Raw genomic sequence first — 20794 nt, forward strand, 5'->3', positions numbered from 1 at the left:
CACAAATCTGAATCGGCACAAGGCTACCCGGAGGTCGTCCATTAAAATACCCCCCACCCCCACTCCATCCCCCCACATACACCATCTCAGGCCAGATAGCATCCGCTGGAAAGCACTAAAAATAGGCCCAACTTTGTGTTCTCTGGTCCTAAAAGTGGCAACTGGAGGTAGTAGTGGGGTGCCGCTACGCAATGGAGCAGAGGACAAGCTTTTTATAAACGGGTTAAGCAGTATTTATAGGTCCCACACATTGTATTAATATCCCAGAAATGCCCATGTCAGTTATCCCCTCCAGCCCCTCTGAACCTATTGATTGTTTTTACATGTACAGTATGCTTTGGTAGCATTGCCATGGCGATAGACAGGCAGCAGAGGATGCTCCCTGTGGACCTATTGGTCAAATGCTCTGGGAAAACGTCAACTTTGACCTACAAGATCATCATGAATCTTAAAGCTGGAACCAAGAAAGAATATTGAAACTGTGCAGTGTCTACATTATATTCAACATGGTGTTAACAAGAATCCACATTTAGAAATATACCTACTATGCCATAGTTAATAATCAATAATGTGTGTCGTTATCAATGACTTTTCAACAGATTTTGCAGTGTTTGTGTTTTGCAGTTATGTTTTGGACATAACTGCAAATTGGCTATATTTCTGGATTAAACTGGTCTCCTATTTATTCTTTTAAATTAGAACACTCTGGATGGACAACTCCTTGAGGCAATTATAAATGTGTAACCCCATGTGATAAAACTACATTCTCCATTATGTGTGTTTAACGTTTAAAGTACATCCCTTATCCTCACTGAATAAAATCTAATGGCTCTTCTATGTGAACACGCAAAGGAACTCATAAAAGATATTTTGAAGATATTTTTAAATCTGGCTCATCATACAAAACCATTCACAAACTTTGTCTGACAGTGAACAGTGGAGAACTCTGTGACCCACCAGGCATTAATTTCCCCTCTGAAGGATGTCACAGCCATCCCATCCAGCTATGTTTTGGAAGAATGATGGCCAGGCAATGTGGAAGAAATCCCCGGGAGCTGAGAGAGGGAGGGGAGGTTTGGAGACTGTCAGCCCAGCTCTGTGGAGAGAGAGAGAGACCTTGCAGCTCATACGGAGGGGGTGGGGAGCAACAGATGAGTAAGGCGTGGGCAGGGTGGTGGGGCATAGGAAACTCTTGGTTCCACTACCCTGTTCCAGGAGTCGAAGTGGGAAAGGAATTGGAAGTCCCACTGCCAGTTAAATCTGGAGAGCTTAGACGGCAGCCACCTCCAGCTCCAACATCGCTCATTCAGAAATAGCCCGCCAGACACTATTTCTGACCCGACTGCTGCAGTATTGGGGAGTGGGCACATGCCAATCTCGCCCCGGCTACACGGTATTAATAGCACCAAAGGCTTCTTTTGTGGAGTCACAGAGGCTATAGTTAGGAGGTGCGGCGTCAGCTGATGGAAACGTCATGGAGCTCGGAGACGAGATCAAGATCACGTCTGAGAGCAGAGAGACCCTGTGTTCATCCTGCTCAATCTTTCTATCTAAAACCACTGACAACTAGTCATCGTTTCTAGCCATGTTGTGCTTGTGGTCTACATTAAGACCTGAGCAAGAGCTGGCAAGTTGGCTGTATGTTTGGGGGGGGGGGGGGGGGCAGTGATGGTGGATGGTCTAGCCTGTGGTATGACATTAGGGTAAATTTAGTCTGTCAGAAAGGTGAAGGATGGCCTCGAGTGGCTCCAGGGAGAATATGAGGAGGTATGTGCCGGCCACAAGGCCTCCACCTTTCTGACTTCTGCAGCATTCCCGAACCCCAGTTAGGGGGGAAGTCACAGACGGTGCCTGCCCAGACCTCTGGCCCCTTAGAGCCCCTGCAAGGCTGCGTCCCCCACAGGCAAGATGAGCTCAGGCTGTATCCCAAGGTTAGGTGTCTTAAGACACCAAGGCACCACTGTCTTTGTTTTAAGGCGTCTACATTTTTGCAGCACATATACTGTATGTAAATTTGCTCTTCTTCCAAATAATCTCAAACATGAACTATGATTTATAAAAGTGTGTTTACACTGAGTTGCATGAAGGAAGCTGTTCGTGTGCGTCATATAGTGGGTCCAGATGCTTTAAAATGACACACTTTAATATAATAATGTATTATAAGTAATGTATTATTATTACATGTACACCATAATATATTATTACATTTACACCATAATATGTGGAAATCATCACACCATCTTGACCAGTGCTACCTGTGGCCGCTCTCTACCGTCCCCTTCGCTCAGACAGCCGAGTTGCGAGTGGCTCCACTCTATGTGTATTTCAAGAAGCTGGGGCATACCGGGCATGTTTGGGATTTTGTTTGGGAAAAAAGCAGCATTCCCTATCCACAGCGAATGGGTCTGCACCCTGGGGAGGACACTCAGCTGCTCCACTTGTGCTGAGCAACTGGAAACAGAGACACACACACCCTGCTCCCTCATAGACACAAACATACCTCCCCTCCACCGCATGCAAGCCCCCTACAGCCAGGAGCCTGGCATGGCGCCACGCTGACATGTATCGGATTGTCTCTCCACCTGCCGATAAACAGATCTGTGTAATATGAATTTTTTCCATGCACCGTTACAAATGGGAAACATTGTGGGTTTTATTTAGACTCGTAAAGTTCGCCCCTGTGTGCAAGAGGGAGGGAGAGAGGCAGAGAAAGAGAGGGAGAGAGAGGGGGAGAGGGAGAGAGAGAGGGAGAGAGAGGGGGAGAGACAGAGGGAGAGAGAGAGAGAGGGAGAGAGAGGAAGAGTGAGAGGGAGAGAGAGAGAGAGGGAGGGAGAGGGAGAGAGAGAGAGGGCTCTTCCCTGCCACCAGCTGCCCTTCAAAAAGACATATTAATTAACTGCAGAAAAATGAGGCCTGTGATTTAGAGTCTCGCGGCACTGGTCCTGTGCCTGAACAGGCTGCCAGTGGAGAGGCTGAGGGCTGAGTGGAGCTCCCACCCATAGACATATATATATATATATATATATATATATATATATTTATATATGTCTATGCTCCCACCCCCATGCGCTCTATTCCCTTCAGTCCTCAGACCGCTTGTGTCAATGACCAGCTATATTATAGCACAGAGAGATGAAATGGTTCAAGTAGACCTTAAAATACAAAAGTTGTCTGTTGGTTTTGATTTGGCTGAAAGCTGAAATATGAAAATGTATCTCAGAGCCTTTGTTCCCAAGTTGAGGTTTGTTGGCCTTTAGAGAACTTATTTGTTACTATACCTGTGATCTGTGTGTGTGATCTGTGTGAGTGTGTGTGTGTGTGTGTGTGTGGGGGGGGGGGGGGGGTGGGTGTAGTTTTTACACTGCAACATTGTGTGGATTGTAGCTCCTGGAATAAACCGTTTCCATAGAACTCATCATTGTCCTAGAACTCATCAGCATTATACAAAAATATGCATTTATTACAGTTTCTAAATAGAAATCATACAAAACAAGTGCCATTACTCTCAACAAATAGCGCAACAGTTAATCCATACGAAATGACATAAACGCTTCTGTGAGTTTCAAGTATATCAAAAGCATGCATTATTGTTGCATCACTATATGTCATTAAAAACATATACACACACACAAGATGCCTTTGTAGCTTACACAGAAGTAGTCCTACATACGCCCACTGTCCCACAGTTGTGGGCATATGCAGTCGCTCAGTATACAGCCCTGAATTTTATAATACCTGCAGGTTTTACAGGAAGGAAACCAGAAGTTGGCTTCTGTCTCATCACCACTGGACTTGAACTCTTTGAGTCCCTTAAAGTGTCCCTCCATAATCCTCTATGTTGAGGTGCTAAGAAGTCTTTGGCTTGTTTTTAAGTGGATGAAGCAGGACTAGACTGTATATCAGGACATAGGACAGCATCCCGCCTCTTCGTGTTTGGACAAAAGGGAAATCCTGGAGAAGGTCTTTGAGCAGCTCCTGCACTGGTACTTCTTAATGTCCGAGTGCGTCTGCAGGTGTGCGCGCAGGTTTGAACGGTCGGCGAAGGCTCGACTGCAGTGGGGACAAGAGAAGGGCTTCTCTCCTGAAAACACACAGACTTCCTGTCAGTTAGTCAGTCAGCAAGAATACATTCAACTACAAACCGAGCACAACTGTGCTAGGGCCAAGAAGACTCCTCCATTTTACAGATATAATATAAACTGAATAACACATCATTTAGTTTCATTACTACTCCTGGTTTACAAGTTCATAAGATCAAAATGATATTGCTATAATTTTTTTTTTACCTGCATTAAGAATACCAGAAATACATTTAAATTGAAAGCAACTGATTTTGTCCTTGTTTTATATGCACTTTAAAATTATTATTTTATATAAAACCCGGTTTTATATGCACTTTAAAAGGATTCAACAACAGAGGATAAATGATTGGTATTTGGCTGTCATTTAGTTCTTGGCTATGCCAAATAATTTTTTCCCAGACCACATATTCTGATATTGGAGAGAAAGTAATCTTATGGTCAAGCGATGTCATAGTAAACAAATTCAAATCAAAGTATATTATTAATGTGGGTTGCAAGTGATTATGCATTGCTTAGCAGAGTGTATGTGTGCGTGTGTGTTTTTTTTTTTTTAAACTCTACCTGTGTGTGTCCGAATATGCCCCTGTAGTAGCCATGGCCTGGAGAAGGCCTTCCCGCAGAGCTTGCAAACACAAGGCAGCGTGTGTGTGCGTATGTGCATTTTCAAGGCGCCCAGGCTCACATACTCCTTGTCGCAATACTTGCAGCTGAAGAACTTGTGACACTGCCACTCGCAGTGCAGCTGCCGATGCTTGGCCAAGCCAGAGAAGGTGAAGTAGGCCTTGTGACAGTCGAAGCACTCGAAGCGCTCCTGACTGCTGGGACCAGGTATCCCAAGGAGTGTTGCAGGACTGCTGGGTACCAGTTCTCCCGCAACGCGGAGCTCCTGCATCTGGTGGAACTGCTGGAGATCCGCGGGCCTCAGGGTGTCCAGAGGTTTGTGAGAATCCCTGAAGGGGTGAAAAGCAGCTTGAACGGGGAAGGTGTGCTCTCGCTCTGGGCTCTCTGAGGGCACACTGGGGGTTTGTGAGGGCTGTGTTTTGGACACCGGTGTGTGGAAGAAGTCCATCTGTGTGAGAGTGTTCGGTGTGGAGGCCATGAGACATGGTTCAGTTTCCCAGAACAGAGTGGACTGCTGCGGACTTGAAACACTGCAGGGGGACTCAGGCAGACTGACGTGAAGTTCTGTAATAACGAAACATGTCCATTTGAGATGCAGGTCGGCAGTGCAATGCCATTCTATTACCACTGCACAATAAGTATCAATGAAATTATATTATCACTGCACAATAAGTATCAATGCCGTTCTATTACCACTGCACAATAAGTATCTTGGATGTGCATCGGTGTGCAAAAATGCACTTTACGGTTGCAGTACTGTTCTTCACACTATCTTCAATTCAATGGTGGCTTTTTAGACACAAATGCAATTACATGTTTCATTTAACTTCTCATGATTAAGGCTATTTCTGTAACAGCTACTCATGAACTCAAGTATGAAACCCGCTCATGCTACATCCCAAGCTGTCTCATCAGCATGCTCTTCTACTCTTTCAATTGTAATCGTGGTACTTTCTTTGGTGCTAAAAAGGTTTGAGTGCTAGTTTGCTTAAAAGGATGAAGTTGAACAAAAACGGGGATTTCGGGGTAAAAGGAGCCTCATAGGCCACTGTATTAGCCTCAATGAGTTTAATAGGACCCTTCACAACCCAAAGAGAGAGACTAACAATCAGCTCCTTTTGTGTGAGAGATTTTGCACCTGCTTAACTCCAGCAGCGTCTCGGTATCCGAGGAAAATAGTTTGTTTTCAGTCTAAAAAATTCACGAATCACCTGCTCTGACAAACCTTCACTTTTAACTAGCAGAGTAATGTAAATATTCAAAACGTTAACATTCTGTTGTCTTAAGCGTTTCTGGTTACAAAGTGACAGTACGTGTGTCAAATAGGTTAGGCTACTTGTTAAGTTAGTTCATGTAATTCTGAGCTAAATGTCGACTATGTTTTTTGACATGCCTTTCAAAATGATGATGAAATTATAACGCTCACTACTCCAGTTACTACGCTAAAACTGTCATTGAATGAAAAGGTCGTACCGTGTTCCTTTGAATCCAGCATACCATAGTTTGGCTTCTTATATGGGAGATGTTTCTTCACCAAGAAAGACCGTGGCATCTTACAGTATAGCCCGTGTATGTGAAATATCAAGCGAACCCTGTCATTCACAACGACACACACACGGCAACGGAAGAATGTTAGAATGAGAGTTCATGGAGAGGGATGGCCTGTTGAATAAATAGCTGATGCTGAGAGGCTGTCTTGGCCCCACATTCTTCAGTGGAGCAGAGGGAGTCAGGTGCAGGGGGTCGACAGAAATTAGCATAGACATCCCCCCTAACCAATTACAGTGAAAGGACAAGTGCAAGGGGGCCGAACCTCGTTGTCTATCAACATACCCCAACAAAACAGGTGCATCGTTCTGTACACAGTTGTACAGCGCCGCTGAGGCAGAGCTGTCAAAATAAATTTTCTCGGCTGTCATGAAATATTTTTTTTCAAATGTATGTTTAACATTTAACCTATATTCAGACAAACACATTTAGACATCCCCACACTTAAACTGATTTCTAGAAAAAAGGGTTGAAATTGTCTACAAACCTTGTTGCACATGCTTGAAAATCAGCCATGATAATGATCATATTTGACAATTATATAAGAACACCCTACATCATCCTTCTAATCTTTTTTTTCAAAAGCAGAAAAAACGACAAAAACAACTATATTAATGGTAGGCCTAGTTACACTAATTACTATAAAATAAAGACAGAACCAATAGCAATTATATGGAGATGAAATGGTAAACTTAGTAGGTTGAAATGGTAAAAAGAAAAAAGTTGTATATTAGTGTAAAATGGAAGGATTACCAGCCCCGTGATGATTTGATTGGTCTGTTTGAGGGGCCAGAGCCCAACGCGGGTTTCGCTTTTCTATTCTTTTCTCCTAAAAGACCGACTTGAAGTGGTTTGAGGGTGGTGATGCGTCCATTCTTCTACAGGTCTTTCCATATGTCGCTCATTTTCTTCTATGAAAACAACTGGCATTGCAGTATATTTGCCCATCCCAACATAGAGAGCCTTACGGAGAGCGCTTCTTAAGCAAAAGGTTAACAGAGCAGGAAAGATAACATTTCCATCAAATACCTCTCAAAAGCTAGCCTATGCTTTACTTCAGCTAATAACACATACTGGAAAACAATGTATAATGGTTCCAATCAATAACATAAGATACCTTTACATTAAGGTTAAGATTAATTTTCTTAACTTCCTTATAACCTTTAGTAGTTTTAAAAATATATAAAAAGAGAAAATTGGAATCACTGTTCAGTGCAAAATATATTATGTAACTTTCCCCCCTTTCGATGACGAAAATATCGGTCTCAACTGCCAACAAAACAAAACGCACTTTTTGCTATTTGTCGACTGAGGTTTAAGACCGTTGTCCCAAGTGAAGAGACGCGAAATGCAATCTTGCCACCTTGTGGCCAAGGACAGCGACGACAAAGGAATGCAAGCAGGAGGAAAGTTCTCTCATGACTCATAAGAACAATGATTCAGTTATAAATGGAGTTGTATCAAAGGGCACTAAGCTTGGGCATATTTATTTCATAAAATATTTACAGTGTCACCCTCAATCTGAACGAAAAAGGCACGTTCCAAAAAGAAATTAAGCATTATGAGAAACAAAATCGGAGGAAAATGATTCACAAACTGAGTGATACAAAACATTTTTTTTTACCAATACAAAACTGATTTGAAAAAAAGCATTTTTGTCTTAATACCTCTAAGCCTATGAGACACAAAAATGCTTACAACAGGAACATTAACAACAAATTGTGATACAAAAACATTTAGCCAACCCGAGTACAATAAAGGCTGTATACCATCTGAGGAGCAATTCCACTTAGTGCCCTGTTTCAATTCAAATGCCTATCAGTGCTAGAGAAGCGAGCTTGCCCTTGCAATACCGTTATCATTTCAAATGAAAAAAGGTCAAGAACAAGCTCACCATCGGAGTAAAAAAAGACAAACAAACAAAGCAAACGTCCTTGTAGCTGAAGATGAACACCAGTGTGCAAGAGTGGATTTGGTTTGAGACGCTTGACAGTTGTTTCTTTTAAAAGGCTGAATCCCCTTATTCATCCTCTCCTCCTCCATACATGTCAGCCAGCTTCTTGAAGCGTGCGCCCCACTCGTTGAGACAGTCGTAGTCCTGGTCATCTCCGGAGCTGGAGGAGTTGAGGGAGCTGAGGGAGTCAGCCTCGGAGCCCGTGCCCTCGTAGTCAAACACTAGCAGCGAGTCGTACGGTGGGGCTGTGGGGTCATCGTCAGCCGCCTTCAGATTCTACAAACACAAAAGAGATGTGAAACCCAAATTCCAGTACTAGCAAAAAGATTAGAAGGATAACGTCTGTCCAGTACCACTCATGATCCAAGTCAACTAAGGTTACTAATAAACTAGAAAAAAACTGCACACGTCAACAATTGAGACTGTCGCCAGCCAGTCGTGCGCTGCTATTGCATCCTGCCACCTCTACAATACTTGAATACCTACCTAATCTCCCTACCTTATCCTCTATCAATTTAGGATGCATAATTAATATACCATATTATGTTTGTATGTACAGTGGGGAAAATAAGTATTTGAACCCCTGCCGATTTCGCAAGTTTGACCACTTGCAAAGAAATGTGTGATCTATAATTGTAATATTAGGTGTATTTTAACAGTGAGAAACAGAATATCAACAAAAAAATCCAGAAAACTGCATTTTATAACATTTATGACTTAATTTGCATTTGATGCAGAAAATAAGTATTTGAACCCCTAGCAAAACATGACTTAGTACTTGGTGGAATAACCCTTGTTGGCAAGCACAGACATCAGATTTTTCTTGTAGTTGGTCACCAGGTTTACACACATCTCAGGAGGGATTTTGGTCCACTCATCTTTGCAGATCCTCTCCAAATCCTTAAGGTTGCGTTTTCAATGGGAGGGAATGAGGGAATGAGGTTCAAGCCTAATATTCCACGTTACATGGCCCCATCTATAGTCCCCTCGATGCAGTGGAGTCGTCCTGTACCCTTGGCAGAGAAACAGCCCCAAAGCATAATGTTTCCACCTCCATGCTTGACGGTGGGGATGGTGTCATATTCAGCATTCTTCCCCCTCCAAACGCGGCAAGTCGAGTTGATGCCAAAGAGCTTGATTTTGGTCTCATCTGACCACATCCTGTCTCCCAATCCTCCTTAGAATCATTTAAGTGTTCATTGGCAAACTTCAGACGGCCCTGTACATGTGCTTCCTTTAGCAGGGGGACCTTGCGAGTGCTGCAGTACTTCAAACCATTACGGCGTAGTGTGTTGCCAATGGTTTTCTTGGTGACTGTGGTCCCAGCTGCCTTGAGATCATTCACAAGCTCCCCCTGTGTAGTTCTGGGGTTATTCTGCACCTTTCACCGATACCGCACGAGGCGATATCTTGCATGGAGCCCCAGACCTAGAGCGATTGACAGTTGTTTGGTGTTGCTTCCATTAACAAATAATCGCACCAATAGTTGTCTGCTTCTCACCAAGCTGCTTGCCAATGGTTTTGTAACCCATTCCAGCCTTGTGCAGGTCTACAATCTTATCTCTGACGTCCTTGGTCAACTCTTTGGTCTTGCCCATGGGGGTGAGGTTGAAGGTGTGAAGTATGATTCTTTGGACAGGTTTCTTTTATACACGTCACCAGTTGAGATCAGGTGTACCTTGTTAGGCCTAATGAGGACTAATCTGTGTGCTTCTTGGGCACATAACTGGTCATTGGGAGCCAGAATTCTTGCTGTTTGCTTGGGGGTTCAAATACTTATTTTCTGCATCAAATACAAATAAAGTCATAAATGTTATAAAATGCAGTTTTCTGGATTTGTTTGTTGATATTCTATTTTCTCACTGTTAAAATACACCTACCATTACAATTATAGATCACACATTTCTTTGCAAGTGGCCAAACTTGCGAAATCGGCAGGGGTTCAAATACTTATTTTCCCCACTGTATTGTGTACATTTACCACATGTATGCAAGCATGCTCATCCAAATACATGTATGATTTAATCTGCCATGTTTCTGATCGTTTCCCCTCCCAATCTGGAGGGGGATCTCAGACTTTAAACCTCTAGATTAACTAGAGATCATAAGGTTTCCTGTCTGTCAGACCAAGTCTGGACTTACATCATCGATAAAGTTCCCAATATCCTCAGGGTTGGTAGGGCGGGGACGGTACTGTGGTGCAGGCATGAAGGTGGGAATCACATCATTCCTAAATATTTCAGGCCGGTTATCCAGGCCTCTGTGCAGCACACTCAAATCATAATCCTGAGAGAGAGAGAGAGAGAGAGAGAGAGAGAGAGAGAGAGAGAGCATTACAGTAAGGAGTGACTCCCACAGGAAGAGCAAAGTTCCAGGATTCTACCCTCCTCCCATATTGCCTCACCAATTGCATTTTCCAACAAAGGTTTCCAATATTCAAAGGTTAGTTGGACACAAACACCAGGATTTCATGCATGGGATAAATGATAGCCCAAGGATCTAAGCCTGGATCAGTAATGCAGGTAACTAGCATCAGATGAGAAATTAGCTAACCTGGTCATCTTCTCCTCCACCTTCCTCATCATAGTAGTAGATGTTGTCCCTGAGGTCGTCCTCTGGAAGGAGAGGATCCTTCTTCACATTACTCTTCCTCCTCATGTACATGAACAGGAGCAGCACCAACACTGGGGGAAGAGAAGACATTTGATTGTAAGGCCTTGCAGCAGCTCAATCAACTCCAACTGCAGAGAAACATCTAGTGCTCCCATTTTTTCACAGAGACACTTTCAACCCTTCATCACAATCTAAATAAAACAAACCAGAGAGATTATCTTACATAGCAGGGCCAGGATGGAACCCAAGATTCCAAGGATAACAGGAAGCGGAATTCCACCTTCGTTGATGCGATCGCTATTCTGGCATTCAACTGTGGCTCCCTTGCAGTTACACACTGTGGCTTCCACAGTGCTTATTCGGGCCAAGCCATGGTTGTCACTAACCGTTAACCGTACACTGTATGTCGCTTCCTTCAACTTGGGTTTCATTTTGAGTATAATGCCAGTTTCTGAAACACAAAGCAGGTCGATTATGTAAAATTTAACATCAGAAATTATCAAATGTTTTCCCCTACAGGGGGCTCATGGCCAGCTAACCAGGGTTATGGGTCTCTGCTAATGTTATTGGAGTAAATGGAGTAAGTAAGTATATTTGACTTAATGCCACGTCAGCGCCTATGGAAATGATAAGGATGACCAGCCGCAGAGGAGCCTTACTTGTGTCATTCATCCGCGCAGTCCAGTTACTGGCCGATTCCCCTTTCAGCTCCACGCGGTAAGGAGCACCGTTCCCTACATCATCTTTATCGATTACTGTGAGCAGCACAGGAACAGTCTCGTCATTGCAAAACTTCACCTCCATCTCCACAATTGCTGGAGCGTTGTCATTCACATCATCCAACTGAATTATGAGAGTTCCAGTGCCGGTGGCGGGGATGATATCTGTTGTGAACAGAGGGAAGAAATGTAATCAATGCACAGTGTTCCCCTAGGTTTACAGCTTTGGGGGGGGGGCACGGTGCGCGGCGCGGCCACCGACACAAACGCTTAAAGGAATCATGGTGTTCATGTGTTTCTTTTAATGACAGCAGTCAATATAACAACTGAACAATTATTTTAACTGTACATTGAACTAAACATCGGAACATGTATTTTTATGACAATTATCCCCAAAGTGTGCAGCTTTTGTCACTGCAGTTTACCTTTTTGGCCTTCTGGAAGAAAATGTTTTGAGATATTTGCGGCTTAAAATTCCTGATTTCGCAGGAGCTTTTCCAAAAAGTTCCGATGAAAGTTTTTATTTGTAGGTGTTTTTTGCAATGAAATTGCCGAAAACAAGTGAAAGTTGGGATATAAAGTTGCGAATTGTCCTCTTTGTAATTATAATTTAATTATTTGTTGAAAAATAACTGATTAATAAACAAACATTAATTCATCAAGAACAAAACGATTGAGAAATGGTCCTCTTAATAACCTCACCAATATGCCAAACAAAAGATTACCCAGACTACAAAAATGTAGCAGAATAGGCTTTACTTATCCACAACGAAGTGCACATGTTGGCATTACAAAAGGACCATCAGTAAGACTGAATAAAATGTTATGAATGTCTCAGCCTTCATATGACGAAAAAAAACTATGATCTGTCCTGTCATCTAACGTCCGGCCTGTGTTTCTGCCGTTCTCATTGCTGTTTTGCTATCCTTGTTTATTTATTTTATCCGTATAGGTGTTAATGTTCAATTTCATATATTAATTTAAAGTCGTCCAATTTAAAGTCATCCATTCTTCAACACTAGCTGCTACCTTATCTTCAAACAGAAAGTAACGTTAAATCTCCATGGCAACAGCTCTTGAGGGTTTGGGAAATAATCAGATGTATTGCTTCCTTCATTATTCACAGCAAAATAAATAATGTTCATTACATGTCATAGATTTATTACCAGACTCTATGTAAAAAGGGCCACGCACAACTCGCGGAAAATGATTAAACAAATGGAAGCCAGATCTATTTCTGAATTTTCGGTGCGGACATGGGCGTACGTTCTGTTTCCACGTCTGTTGTAGCCATTCTCATTAGGCCTCTTTCTCGACCCTACCTAGGAAAAGATCGCTGGATTCATGAACGCCTGGAAATGTGTTTTTTAAAGCTTAAGTGTCCGTAGCTGTGCACTGATTCTTAAGCCCAATTCTGTCCGCTGGTGGGAGCGTGCTCACCTGTGTGTGCGCGCACGTGTCTGTGTGTGTGTTTGTGCGCATAGTGGCGGAACTCCGCCATGCGTGATACAGAGAGCAGAGAATTGTAATCGCGCGACCATGTAGAGACAGAAATGACATGCCGTCGTGATAAATAACATAAGGCTATTTATTTTGTTTAATAAAATAACAAGCTATAGACCTGTTCTATAGGAAAGGTAATCTTAAATGACTTCCGTTGTGATCTGGCGCTTTATAGAAAATAAAATTGAACAAAATGAACTTGACCTTCCAGGAGGGGCGGGGGGTGCCGTTGGGGGGGCGGGGCGCCCCCCTAATATAACGGTAGGGGAAACACTGAATGCAGAAACCAATAGAGGTCTGAACAGAGGGACTTGAAAAACGTTACATACCATCATCCATAGCCAAAATGAGAGCTTTGTACTGCCCGTCTTTTACGAAGATAGATTCGCGGTCCATGTCACTCTTTACTTGAATCATTCCGGTTTCCTTGACGACGCTCAACCAACCAGCTGGATCACTGATTACTTTGTACCTTTAAGGAACACTTTCTTAATGAGTATTTACCAACGAGAAAAACATTAAATTCCTTGACTTCCCTGACATACTGAGGGTGTAACGGGTAATAAATAGTATTTGCTGGGAATATTTGCTGAAACATCAAATTGGTGACTAAGTAACTCACGTCAATTTCTGATTCTTGGCCGTGTCAGGATCAGAGGCTGAGTATAAGACTAAGTTGGTGTCTTTTGGGACATTTTCAGGCTGGGAAATTCTCTTCTCTGCTGGACTGAAGAAGGGAGCCTCATTGACATCCACAACATTGACCACCACCTGAGCAGTGGATGTTGGCAGAGGCATGACAAAATCGATTTCATTCTCCACAGCTACCACAAGTGTGTACTTGGAAATGGCTTCAAAGTCCAGAGGCTAGGGGGGTGACAGCAACAAACAAAAAACACTCAGTTAGGATGGAAGGATAGAGGACAGACAAAAAAGGAGTAAAGTTTAAAAAGTATCAAAAGATGACCAAGACTAATCTCAGACACCTTGGCTGTAGTGATGATGCCCTCCTGTTTGTTGGGGCCTGTCGTGATGCTGAACATCCCCCCACTGTCTCCGCTGATGATCTTGAATTTCGTTGCCCAGGCAGGGGTGTTGGGATCATCTCCGTCTGTTACATGCATCTTCACCACTATTTCGCCCACTTTATTCTCAGGGACAGACACCGTGTACTAGAAAAGCAAACGGCAGTGAAGACATAAAGAGCTCTGCCTTAAACTAAAAGCATGTACAACTTATTGTTATCCATACTGCCCTTCCACTTCACTCCTGTCTGACTTACCAGAAGCTGCTCAAACTGCGGAGCCAGGTCATTGCTGTCAGTTACAGTGATTATTGCTTTGCAGAAGGCTGTTAGACCCGTTCCTTCCATATCAGCTGCTTGGATTTCCAAAGTGTACACTGAGTTTTTCTGGAAAAGTAAAATCAAATGAGAGAATTAAATGAGAACTACAGTATTTACTCAAAATGAATTTAAAAAAAATCCAAAAGCATAAATGCTTTATCACAAAACCATGACGGTCATCCCCATAGCCAGTCTGATAGATACAGACAATATCTGTCTGTATCATACTACAGTAAAAAGTGGGTTGGCTTTAACACTGAGTGACCCACATCGCTACAGAGTGCAGAGTTCTACCCTTCAGCATGCTCCCACGGTGTCAACTCAAAACAATGACCTACTACCTTCAAGATGTGGCCAAGAAGGTTTATGTTAAACTTTGTAGAACTCCTTTAATCAGAAAGCATTGCACAAATCAAGTAACATGGACATCCAGCATAATATCGTTTTTCATGTTTCTCTCATAGCATTAATTTCATTTTGATTTGAAGGCCAACAGCTTAATAGGTAAGGGCGTACTCTTACATTAAGGGTTAAAATCTTCTGCCTGGGCCTTTGAACTGACTTTTTTTATTAATGTATTTTCACCAATATTTCAGATACTTTTTGAGAGTTCAGAATAAATATCAATGTAAAAATACATCTGTAAAAGAAAACAAGTTCCAATCAAGTTCAAAGTGTACCTCTTTATCAAGCCCTGCAGAGTTCACCATGATTTTTCCTGTGACAGGATTGATGGAGAAGACGTTGTTTGGCACAAGTGGATCTTGACTCAGAATTTGATATCTGACGTCAGAGTTCGCATTTTTGGGCTCATCAGCATCGGTGGCAACAACTTCTATAAACTCAGTGCCTTTACAAGAGCAAATTCAGAATTAAAAACCTAAACACAACAAAAATCTGAAATCCTAATAAGTGACTAAGTAACCAATTCTGTGTAGAAACGTTAAAATAATGCATGCACACACGCACACACAGACACAGACACAGACACAGACACACACACACACATACACACACATACACACACACACACACACAAAAGAGACACATATTACAACTGACAAACCTATTTTTGATGCTTCTGCAACACTTCCCAGGAAGGGATTTTGTGCAAAGACAGGCTTGTTATCATTTTGGTCTATTACAATGACTTTGAGTTCCATGGGCTCTTCTGCTTTAGAACCACCAACTGACACCGCATGGGCAAAGAGCTGAGGGAATGAATGAAAATATAATCCTGAATTTCTCAATTAATTTCACTTGGATACTACCAGCGTGTAGAATTCCAACAATGAAGACATAATATGAATTACCAAATATTGAGCCTTTTCTTCTCTGTTCAAAGGCTGAGTGATGTAAAGCGTTCCAGTTTCTGCATCAATTGTAAAAAGGTTCACAGGGGGTTGGTCTGCCCCTGCACCAGTAATGCTGTAAATGACCGTCAGCTCCTTTGAATGGCTGGTTTTAATCTAAAAGTCACAATGATTCAGTTAATCAATCAATCCAGATAATTTCACCACAATACACACATCACCATCTACCAGACACATACCTGCACCAATATTTCTGGAAAAGGGCCTCTACTGTTCTCAGCCTGTTTGATGTCAGGGATGATCCAATCCCTCTTCCTCCTTCTTAGACCACCAAATGACTTTGGAAACAGCAGGACTGGCACAGTTGGGACTGCCTCAGTCACATTGGGCTGTGTGGGCTGTGGAGTTAAACAAAAACAAACTCTAAAGCAACTCTAAAAGAACGAATTACTGATAACTAATACAATATCTTAGTATTAAAGTATATTAGCATAAAACAAAGGTGTATATTTTCACTGAACACTGGAGACTATCAAGACATATACTGCAGGTGTAAATGTGTACAGCAGAGGTCAGTGTTGTGCCATCTTTCACTGCCTATGGTTACCTGGAGCAAGTCCACCTGGTGGGGGTGGTGCAGGTGATGGTGTTGGTTGTGGCGAGGCTGGTCAAGCTCCACACGCAGAGCCACTGTGTGCTTTCTGCCTTGGGAGTCCCACGCATGAACAGAAAACCTCTTGTGTCCGTCATGCAGAGTCACTTGTCTCTTCAGCTTCACCGTTCCATCCATGTCCACTTTAAATCGCGTATCCACCGAGTTGAAGACAGTTTGTGTGCGGCCTGTGCAGTCATTGAAAACAACTGGGATGGGGGGTGCGGGGGTGAGTGATTAGAAACTACTATGCAAGCGCTGACCATTTTGGTCCTTCCTCCAGGGCTAGTGGACACACTGGTCCCACTCTAGCTAGCTAGCTATGAGAGCCCAAAGTGGAGGAAGTGGCCGTTATGGCTTTAACTGATGAGCCAAATGAATAAATGGGCTTTTATGTGTTCAGTGCTGCTTTGTAAAGCATTTGACAGGGGTGCTCAGCAAAAGTCTGTGACATTGCACAAAGCTGTTTCATGTTCGATAACACATTTCTTTAATAATTAAAAAGGGTGCAAAAAAATAAGGTTTAAGATTAACAGAAATAGAATCTTAATGTTTGCTATAATTCTTTTGTTGGAGGGTTAGGGTTAGGGTAGTTAGGTGAAATGAGAAACTAAAGGAGATGACAGGTGTGCCATCAGTGTGCAGTTAATGTGCACAGTCTATTAAAGAGCCTTTTGTTAATCAATTATATCAACACCATATCTATAGTTCAGGAAGTGTATTAATTGATATAAAACCAAGAAAAAGTTTCATGTACTTCTGTTTATGAGTTATTCAGCTGTTACATTACTTGCCTTTGCATGCACAACCAGTACGTTAGTTTGTGAACAATAGTCTTAAAACAGATTTGTTGGCCATATTAGTTGGTTTAATGCTAGATTTAACTTTTAATGTGCAAGTTGATATTACATTTGCTGGTATTAGCATATGCAAGCCTTTAGTGCATTAAGTTGGATGTGATAATTCACTGTCAGTTTAGCTAAACTACCCATCTTAGTTGATCAATGATAAGGTGTATGCTAGGAATTGCATAGACACACTTAATACTCAAATATCATTTCATATTTATTTGTTTTGATGTATTGAAGTTCATATTCATATTATGTTGTATTTCTTGTTGTTTTGCCCTACTTCCAGTTAACAGTAAACAGAGTTGAACTTCTGCGTGCTGATTGGAGGAGGAGTTGTCTATCTGCCAACTTATGCAGGGCATGACAGAATAGCAAAACTACAACTTCCTGATGAGCTGAGACACAGCAGAGCAGCCAGTGTCATCACGGCAGAACAGTGTGAAGGAGGCTTCTGCCAACTCATGGAGAGCATAGGGGTGGCAGAATAACAGGTTTGTCAGGCATTGTGGCAGTCTCAAGGAAAGTACCCAGTTTACAGCCATATCATTGTTCATCTGATAAGATTGAACTCAGTAGAGCACATAGCCTCATCAGCTAGACCAATTATGGCTTCAACCATTTTATTTTAAAAAGATGGCTTTGGAGCAGGGGCGTAACTATAGGGGGTGCAGCAGGTGCGGCTGCACCCGGGCAAGTGGGGTGTCGGGGCCCGTAGCCGGGCCTAAAGATATACATGCGTCGCTCGACGGGCCCCCCGTCAGTAGCAATTTATAACAAAATCATATGCTTATCCTACATACACTATAGAAACTATCAAAAAAACTATTCAATGAAATTAATAAGTTGTTATTTTCTTTGGTATTTTTGTGATTAGCAATGATGATTGCTGGGTAATATGTATGTTGTTGTCCAATGTCAAGTCTCTATTTGATCATGTGACAATACAATACGCTATAGTTAAACCAATTCGAAGGTCTGATAACCTAGTAATTAGGTCCTAGTTAATTGAGCACAGCACAACTTTACTCGTAACAATGCCTTTTAAGCACAAGAGTGGAAGTAGAAGAGGGCAAGAGAAAAAAGAACAGGAGGAGAAGGCGGCAAAGCTGCCTAAATTAGATTATTTTGGCTTTTTAACTAGCCCGTCAACAAGTCGCCAGCCCACGGAGTCAGCAGTGCAGCAGTTCAACTGGGATTAGCATCGCTGCTTCTGCCCTCAGTGGTGAGTCAGCAACCATGCAACAGGTAACCTACGGCTATTGTGATAGATATACATTTCAAGACAAATTATAGCCTACATACATTATGGTAGGGCAGGAATACTAGGCTACACGTTGGGTAAATAGTGGTCGCCATTATTGCTTTCTAACATTTTTTACGGTATACAAACAGCTTTGATTAGGGTTTTTTAGACGCGGTTGCGGACGTAGGGAAGGCTAAGATTTTTTTTTTTTTTTTTTTTGCGTTCACTCGGGGGGCCCGTAATAATATCCTGCACCTGGGCCCGTCGTTACTACGTTACGCCACTGCTTTGGAGGCTTCAGTGCTTCTGATGCTTACACATATTGATGTGTTAACAAGAACGAATTTTAAAACTACAATTCATCATCTTACCTTTACCAAGCCTCCTGCCAATGTGAAGATTAACTCTGTAGACTTTGAATATATAGAGCTCTGAATCAAAGCCCGGTGTGCATGGTGTATGTTCAGAAACTGCATACAAGAGTGCCTATTTTTTTTTTTAAGAAAAGTGAAAGAACAAAAGTACGATTAGTTTACACCGAGCCAACTTTTTAGAAAGGGCTTTCACATTCGTTATTCATCTTGATGTGTCAGTGAAGGACAACAGACACATACACTTCGTTATGTGCGTCAAAATGGGTTAAAGACAGCCACCTGCCTTAAAAGTTACTAACGTTATAACGTAGTGTTTCTCCCAGAGTTGTTCAGTAAATGTAAAATCTAACATTAAAGTGAACTTCCCTGTGAACATTCACCAAAAATTTCAAATATAAAACCGCAGCTTGAAATAAACAAACGTAATATAACCCACCTGGAGAACGAGAATAATAGCTCCCACGCGCAAGTACCTATAAACCTCCATCAGAGTCAAACCCTCCTGTATAAAAATTCCAATAAATAATCCCGTGTGCTTCCTCTCGACAAAAAATATGTCTTAAGTGTTCACGGCAAGACTGTAAAATTTCGGAATTTCGCAACCAGGTAATTTCGGAGAAAATGACGCTGATGTGCAGGTAGCCTCTCCCATCCGCTGATTACAGATTCCTACCAAGTTAGGGCATGGGTCCCTTCTTTCCAAACATTCGCATACAGGCAAACACAGTCAATCTGAAACCGAAAAAAAATGCTACGTGAGTTTCCCGACTGGACTTGGAATGATAACGAATTAATGTTAACAATGGCCAAATCTGAAGAAAGTTAATTTACTCACATTCGTGGTTATTTCCTCTATGCATATCCACTATACGGGAAATGTACTATGAAGCGCAAAGGTGGATCTTGTGTTTCAGCTACAATACTAGTTTATGTCTAGACTAGAGTAAATTCAACACGTAGATCAAAGAGGTGGCTTAAGGACTCATCGTACCATTACCACACCTACAGCTAAAGGTGAATGTGAGGCTTTATCCTAATCATCAGAACAGGAATATTGTGAACACCATTTCATCAGTGCTACACGGAAGTTTACACTAAGTGTAACGACGACCCCCACATATTACTCCTACTTCAGGCTGCTGTATTGAAAGGAGTCATTCATTCTTGAGCAAACCACAAACGGCAGCACCCTAAAGCCTGCTCTGTTCAGATATCTTAAAGCAGCAATAACGAGTTCTGTTCAAAAACTAGCACGCTAACTACCTAAAAGCGGGGGGGGGGAACTTGCAAACACCACCAATAGCCCAGTTGACACTGATAGAAGCTTGCCAACACACTACCTGGTGTCTTTTGGCAGTATATCCGGCAATGTCATGCTGTAAAAGCTTTTTTCCCATGTTTTCAAGGTGTTCCAGCCTGGAAACAGAACTAGTGCATATCCTGGATAGCTAGTGGCAAAGACACAGGTGTTTATCTCATGGGCGTAGGTTTGTTTTCAGCTTTGGTAGGGACACTAACAGGCAATTCAAATTAACAAAATATTGGTGGGGACAATTGTGTCTCTCCCAAACTTTGGTCAGGACTACCGGTACTCCCTATGGACTGTAAAGAACTGATGTCCACTCAATAACTATAAGTGCAAAGTTCTCTATTGAACAAACGTGAAGGTAACACACAGGCAGGTAAATCCAACTTATCACTTTAGCATTAACATCAGACAAACGTATCTTGCGTGATCTCATTACCGGTGACGTCACTCATAAGGTCACATATACATGTACACATTATATGACATCTCCCCTTTTCAGCTTGTTTCTTTCTCTCAGAACAAAACAAGACAATTACATTTCCTGACTAAACATTCAGAAGATACTGCTTTCATTAAATCAGCAAGACACTGATATTACTCAGCTTATCAAACACTAACTTATCAAAATCAAAATCTGAGCATTTTATCAATTAGATCATTAGAACAT

General features: G+C 42.2%; 2 protein-coding genes across 2 annotated transcripts; both read right to left on the bottom strand.

Moving 5' to 3' along the window:
* Positions 1–3437: 3437 nt before the first annotated feature.
* On the bottom strand, positions 3438–6407 carry snai3 (snail family zinc finger 3). Its single transcript, XM_012819211.3, has 3 exons — positions 6177–6407; positions 4644–5267; positions 3438–4081 (listed from the first exon to the last, which is right to left on the bottom strand). Exons 1-3 carry the CDS (start codon positions 6253–6255, stop codon positions 3900–3902), a joined length of 885 nt encoding a protein of 294 aa, XP_012674665.1. The 5' UTR covers positions 6256–6407; the 3' UTR covers positions 3438–3899.
* Positions 6408–7722: 1315 nt separating this feature from the next.
* Positions 7723–19522, bottom strand: LOC105892895 (B-cadherin-like). Its single transcript, XM_031569278.2, has 16 exons — positions 19255–19522; positions 18816–18930; positions 16306–16559; positions 15938–16096; positions 15699–15854; positions 15452–15596; positions 15066–15235; positions 14323–14451; positions 14027–14212; positions 13663–13907; positions 13370–13512; positions 11478–11702; positions 11042–11269; positions 10759–10889; positions 10348–10491; positions 7723–8481 (listed from the first exon to the last, which is right to left on the bottom strand). The coding sequence occupies exons 1-16, from the start codon at positions 19303–19305 to the stop codon at positions 8272–8274; spliced, it is 2691 nt and encodes an 896-aa protein (XP_031425138.1). The 5' UTR covers positions 19306–19522; the 3' UTR covers positions 7723–8271.
* Positions 19523–20794: the final 1272 nt, after the last annotated feature.

The sequence above is a fragment of the Clupea harengus genome, chromosome 6 (genome assembly GCF_900700415.2).
Source record: "Clupea harengus chromosome 6, Ch_v2.0.2, whole genome shotgun sequence".
NCBI classification, from domain to species: domain Eukaryota; kingdom Metazoa; phylum Chordata; class Actinopteri; order Clupeiformes; family Clupeidae; genus Clupea; species Clupea harengus.